The 7,084-nt window shown below is 39.8% G+C and overlaps 1 protein-coding gene across 1 annotated transcript in view; it reads left to right on the forward strand.

Moving 5' to 3' along the window:
• The first annotated feature begins 4,690 nt into the window (after positions 1 to 4,690).
• LOC103464222 (neuronal acetylcholine receptor subunit non-alpha-3-like) overlaps positions 4,691 to 7,084 on the forward strand; it is a 19,068-nt gene continuing 16,674 nt past the window's right edge. Inside the window, exon 1 of the mRNA XM_008408190.2 lies at positions 4,691 to 5,111. Coding sequence (XP_008406412.2) covers positions 4,691 to 5,111 — 421 coding nt within the window. The remainder of the gene's footprint in view (positions 5,112 to 7,084) is intronic.

The raw sequence follows: 7,084 nt of genomic DNA on the forward strand, positions 1-7,084 counted from the left end.
TCAGCTGTTTCCAATGTTGTAATCATTAGAACTGCATTTCTATCTCTGCGTCTTCAGGAGGCCATTGCCAATCTTAGTTGACACGAATGAACAATGGCAACTTGTCTGACAGCAACACATTTCTTAATAAAAAGTGTTGCAATCAATTCAGCTTCCTGAGTCGTATTGTCCATTGCTGGTTTGCAAGCTCTACTTCCTGTTCATCGAAGCCCTGCGTCAAGAGAACACCTGACTAAATTACTCTTTAACTCTGGTTAATTTGCTCCAAACCAGTAGATGGAAACGCATCTAATTCACATTTTCTTTTCCTTTTTTGTGACATTTTAAAAGTTTGCTCAAAATTTGCATGACAGTTGGGTGGAAATTGATGAATTTTTTTTTGCAAATGTCTTGGTTGAACAGAAACAAATGTAAACCCAAAACTGCCGTGGAACAAATAAATTTGGGCTTAACTGTGGATTTAATCAAACTTTGCCCAACGAGGAAGAAATAAAAAAAAATACTTGGAAAAATCAAACAAATAAAAACACCATGAAGCCCAAAAAGCCACACAGAGGCTCCACACTGATCATTGTTTATGTTTCCCTAGCGGTTCTGAATCCAAAGGTCAGTGAATACGCGGCCACACTGAGAAACAGAAGTGGAACTGACTACAATTTAATTGAGTGCATAAAGATTGCCCTCTGTGGGGTGAAGGCAAGATGTATGCGCTCCACATCAGGTCGTTATGGTCACAGCAGCAGGGAGAGCACAGTGACTGAGGTGACAATCAACGTGAATCATCGCCTCTTCCTCAGGTTTGCAGTCAATTGGTAGACTCAGAGTCAGGGACAAACAGATTCACTTTTAAATTTCTCCACGCACATCTACTGTGTTGAATTGCTAAAGGAGAGACGAAAAAGGTGAATCAAAAAAACAAGTGAAAATGCAGGAGAACATGCTGAAAAATGAAGTGAACTAATTAATTCTGCTGCCTGAATCAATGGTAATTTCACATTGAAGATGTGGGTTTGTGCATGTAATTAAGTCAGAAATCGCTCTCCCTGCCTCCCTTCAGCTGTGATGACCCTAATGTGAACTCATTTTCTTGATTAAATTGGACTTTAAGTACAGTGAGTCTAAGAGCAGAATCGCTCTGCAGCTTAAAGTCCATAAAAAAATAAAAAAATCCTCATTTTTACCTTTTGCATTAGGAAATTATTTGTCTTGACTCAATCGCGTCCAGTTTGTTTGTACCGTCGCAAGTATGGTGCAGCCTCTCTGAGCTTCAAGTAAGTAGGAAGGTGGTGTTTACTTGATATGCGTGTGACAGATTCCTCCCTGAACTCAAGTCTTGGCAATAGACGAGCAACAATCAGGTGCTTGTGTAAAAGAGCATTAAATCAAATGTACGAATCCCACCCATAACAGCCAAGTGGCAGACTGTCAACCGTGCTGCCTGCCTGTGTGTGTGTGCGCGTGTGCATGTGTGTGTGTTCTGGGTGACTGTGAATGATCCATCTAATCCCAAGCTGCTCCGTGTTTGTGAGTGGGTGAGGAATGATTCACCTTTCAGCTCCTTCTCCGACTGATGTTTGCTCTAACTTAATTAGGAGAGAGAGAGCGAGAGTAATAGGCTCACTACTGCACCAGTCGGTCTGAGTTGTGCACAAGTCCACCGATTGCTAATTTGATTGCCTGAATAAATGACACACAGAAGATGAATCGGAGTGCCCTGCTCTCTAAGATGATCTTAGAGAGCATGCTCTTCAATAAATCCACCTTCGTCACGCTGTTGTGTCCTCGTCTTACATGACATAATGCATCATATATCACCTGTGCATTCATGTAGGTCCAATTTTATTTTTGTTACCTCCTAATCACCCTGTAGAAGGAGGAAACCCGTCCAAAGGAGGTGGACATTTCCCTGTAAAAAAAAGTAACTGTGTGGGATTGATACCCAGATTAGCTCATCTTCCTCACTTTATACAGCCTGCGCTGGAGTAGCAGCTCATTTTTGTGCCTTTGTCAGCAAAAGATGAAAAAAATCTGTACTTGAGAACATGGTAATACCCCTCGCCAACTGAGTTCAGAGGCTAATTACTTCAATAACGTCACATCCAACCCAATTCTAGCTTTAAGTCATGTTACTAACTAAGCTAACTGGTACTAGTGATTCAAACTTATAGCAATGTACTTCTCAGCATTTTATGTATTAAAACACCATAGCAAAACTTTGAACTGATTAACTAAAAGTTAAACATTTTATCAGTATATTTTGAGTGTATGGCTATTTTGGTGAGAAGTTGTTGAAGTTAATCTTCACCGCTTCAAAATTAGAATTTTTAGATTTTATGTTCATCGTCAAATTGAAATTCAAATCTGAATCTGAAATTCCAACGCCCCAAACTTGCTCAGCAGCGACAGAAACTATTATCTTTATGCGAAAATTGTTATTTAACTGCTTTATTTTGGGCATTTTAATTTAAACCTTGCTCCCGTTGTGGCACAAAACCCAACCAGAATAAAAGAAAAAAAAAAACTATTTTTGTTGGGTCTCGGTGCTTTAATGGAAAATCTCAAAGAAAATAACGACTAGAGAACCAGTCCCACACGGCTGCAGCTTTGACAGACTCAGACGTGACCCAAGGGTCAGATGTCAGAAACAACAGTTCTCTCATCAGATGCTCTGATGTATCCAGGCATCTGTTGGGGTACTTCCACAGAATATTTCTAAAAAATAAAACCACATATCCATCATGGACACACAAATCTTTTTATACAGCCATGCATCATGTCAATCACATCTTCTATCTGCCAATGTTTAGGGTCAGGTATTCTCAGGGCGACGGATTTCAGATGAATGCATGAAGTCTCACATATCTCTTGAGACAGCAGTCTGCCACAGAGGATGTTTTGGGTGAAAAAATGTAAGAAACAGACAGATTTGAAACTCATAAAATTTAGTTTTCTTTAGATTTCACAAATGATACTCAAGGGAGAGTTTTCAGCAGCAAAGTCAGTTTGATTTCTAGCAGGCAACGGGAGGGTGTGCCACTGAAAGAAACAATATTTGACTTGACTGTTAAAAATGTTTGTTTTTGGAATCTATGGTGAAAATTAGGTTGTGGTCTTTTAGCTGTATTTCCTAATTTTCTTTTTTGACTTATTTGTGAATGCCTTCATATTAAAGTAAACAACATGAAAGAAAATTGTGTCAGTACTTGGATCTTGCGATTTTGTTTTTATGTCATTGCTCTTGCTTGCCAACAGTTCTGGTTTGGTGAGATGTTTTTTTTCCCCCTACTATTACTCTCTATTTATCTCCTTAGAAAGGAAGAAGTCAAACATTAAATGCTCATGCTACTCATAGCATCAACAGAGTAATAAGAGAGCAGCGTGTGGGGCATTGAAAGACGCGGCATGGCGTTGGGATGAAGTGCATGCATGCTACATTAGTCTCAACCTCTCTGGAGATTTATGGTGATGCATGCCTGCATAGCGGTGCGAGGGACTTCATTAAGGAAACCTACAGATCCCTCCTTCCTGAAAGATAATGCCAGCCATTAATTTTAATGCTTCACAGCATCTGGAAACATTGTATATCTCGTAATGCAAACCTTATAGATTAGTGGAGTCGCTCATTTACTGAAAGGGTCTGAGGCTCAGCAAGACCTATGCCGAATGTCGCTTATACAAAGTCATTCAAGAAATGTATTTTCTCAGCAACGTTGAAGAAACTGGAGGATCTGAAAGCCAATAGCAGTCAACAAGTCTGGCCTTTATAGAAGATCAGGTTGTGAAAGGAAAGCCATTTGAAGTTCTCTCAAAGATATAAAAGGGGCACAGAAAACATATGGCAGGAAGTGCTACATAAGTAGAATGTAGAATGACTGAGTTAGTAACCTGTGGCAAGACTTGAAAGCAAGTGTTCACAGTTTCTGGGTATCAATTAAGTTTTCAAGAGTATTAATACTTTTGCAAGGCACTTTATTTTTGGCATGACAAGTTTTCATACATTTGTGAGTCCCAACCAAAATAATTTACAAAACATAGATGAAAAACTCTTTTTAGGAGCAACAAGGTTTTTGTGTAGCATTGTGTTTTCTCACAGTTGTATTGTCATGTATGCCACTCAATTTAGTTAACTGTACTGAAACGTCCTGTTTTGCGTAGTGGTGCACCGATTTATCGGCCGGCTAATTTATCAGAGCCAATTTCCTTCATTTTGGGAGATCGGCGATTAGCCGATACTTTCATGTGAAGCCGATCTTTTCCCCTAATATGTATCTCAGCAAAGGTCTAACAATCAACCTCTGTCCTCTTCTGCTCACCTGTGGGAGAGATTTAAATGACTGACCGACCCACCGGGTCATGTTTACACATTTGCAGTCACCAATCACTGTCTCCAACTCTGTGACTTTCTTGCTCTATTTTATCAACAAAAATGGTATCAATAAAAAAAATTGGAATTGGCAGGTCGGGCTTTTTAAAGATCGCGGATCGGCGATAGGCCAGAAAACTGCAATTGGTGCACCCCTATAATTTTTGTTTGATGTTCCCACAATGGTTCCCTCATAATTTATCAAAGGAAACCAGGAAAAATAAAATAAAACGAAGGTTCATCGCGTCATAACTAATAAATCAGTTACTCAAAACTTCACTTTCAAAGTGATCGCAGCTCCAACTTGTTTCATTTCTTTGCACGTTGATGAAAGCAATCCCCCCTTTGGATGTGGGGCAGATCAGATGTGTCCTCCCTCCACACCCTGTGACTGGTCTGTCCCGCCTCCAGCCCATCGGCTCGATCGGCTCCGGAGCTCCAAGCTGCCTGGACTCACGCAGAAGAAGCTGCAGAGAAGCGCAGCGGGCAACGCAGAGCGGAAAGGAAAGGACGGACCAACACCACAGCAGGAAGGTGGGGCGCGCTGTGCAAGAAGCTACCAACAAGCTGCCGTCCTTCATCATTCATCATTTAAAGCGGGATTCACCTGGGGGGGGTCCCACATGGCTGCTGAGGAGACGCAGAACGGCAGAACATTCTGATCCATTGTTGAAGACGGGACAAAGCATGAAGTTTGCGGCTGCGGTGCTGTGGTTCTCTTTGGCTCTTGGAGAGGCTGCTGCGCAAGGTGAGGAATCTGTGGAGCGCGTCTTGATGTAAACCGGTGATGGTGCGATATGACATTACAGCAGGCACGGTGCCGAGAACGACTTGGAGTCGTTTTGTGCGACAACAAGCGCAAAACGTCACGTCGGCCTCGTTATTAAGTCTAATTGGAGAGTCTTTAGCACGTTCTGCACACGGCGCACTATTGAAGAGCGGGGTTTTATTACTTGGCGGGTCGTTTTATAATTTCCAGAGGAAATTATACTTTATAATCGAGCGGGACAAACTGCTGGGGTCAGTGAACAGGAGCGCATTCATCATTTATTAAAGAGTGAGTGCGCAGCGCCCCCCTTGGGACGCGTGGCACATGATGAGCTGCGAGGAGAACAGTACGGAAACAATAAAGTATGTAATAATACGCGCAGGAACTACGGAGGGAAATGAAATCCCTCATACAATAAAGAGATTCATCTCTCAAAAGCTTTGTTGTGGAAAGTAAAGAGAGTCGGTTTTCTCTGCTTTAGGAAGGTAGGCTTGCTTGTGTGATAAACTAAACTGAGATAAATTTTATATATTTAAAAGAAATTTCATGTAGAAAACTGCAAATAGGGATATGTCTTTGAGAATATATTAATGTACCTTTTCTTTTATTACCATAGATATAAACTTTCTTATTAATTTAGGCTTAGTCTTGTCTTGGTCACCTTGCTATATTGAATTTACAGTCAATTTTATAATCAAATATAATATGTTGCTGCTCATTTTTTCTGTTTGCCCTAGTGTTGACATTTTTTTTTTTTTTTTTTGCGTTAGCCTAAGAGCGGCTGGTTACAGACTCTGTGGAGAATCTCGATCAGATGTGGCCTCTATACGTCTGTTCAAGAAGATCAAATCTCATTGACTAATTTAGATTTGATTGAAATTCATCTGCCTTTAGCATATGTCAGCTTTTGTCATCGTTTCCTTCTGTTTGTGTTCTTTGTACACTTTTGCCTCATCAGGGATCAAAGGTCGATCCCAAAAACTACTCCTTAGTTATTGGACTAAAAACTAAGGAGTGGTTTTTAGTCCAAAAACTGTGTTTGGACACATCATAAATATTCAGTTCTTATTGCAAAAGAATGTTTACTGTTTTATTTACATCTGGAAAAAACATGATTGAATGGCGGGTAACCACCTTGTTTTATGTGCACTGAAGATAACAACAAAGATCTTAGAAATAAAAACAGTACACCCTACGACTAATAGTTAGTGTTGTCGTTGGCCTAAGTAACTTCAGTGAGATGTGTATTGTTGCTATTTCCAGCCTCTCACATCAGTCAGATTAGGGCTGTAGTGATACAATAATCTCACGATACGATACGATACACAATATGCTGCTCACAATATGATATATATATATATATTGCAATATTCAGCAAATGATACAATTCAATACACTTTTGTGATTTTCTGAAAGATTTTAGAGGGACAGAGTGATTTTGGTGACATTTTGTGACTGTTATAGAGTTGGATTGAATTAATTTAACTGAAAACTGATTAAAACCAGCAACTACACAATACCTGGCTCTGGTTGGACATGGACACAGACTTAAAGTCAACAGCTGGACAAAATGAATCAAAGAAGTGGTGAGAAAACATGTTTCTTTTAATTGAAACAGTACAAACTGTAGCTTACATGCATTTGTAAAGTAAATAAAGTGCACCAAGTACCTGCTCTGAATAGTTTGATACCTTTTAAACCTCAACACTTAACATCTGAAGAAATCACTCTAAGCCTGATGACCTAATCACTCTCCCGGCAAAGCAAGCAGTGAGTGAGCAAGGTGACAGCTGGATGTTACGATACTTGCGGATGAATATTGATTTTTTTTTCTAGCAAAGAAAAAAAAAAAAAATATATATATATATATATATTGTAAAGTAAATAAAGTGCACCAAGTACCTGCTCTGAATAGTTTGATACCTATTCAGAGCATATATATATATATATAA

This window comes from Poecilia reticulata, linkage group LG1 (assembly GCF_000633615.1).
Source record: "Poecilia reticulata strain Guanapo linkage group LG1, Guppy_female_1.0+MT, whole genome shotgun sequence".
NCBI lineage: Eukaryota > Metazoa > Chordata > Actinopteri > Cyprinodontiformes > Poeciliidae > Poecilia > Poecilia reticulata.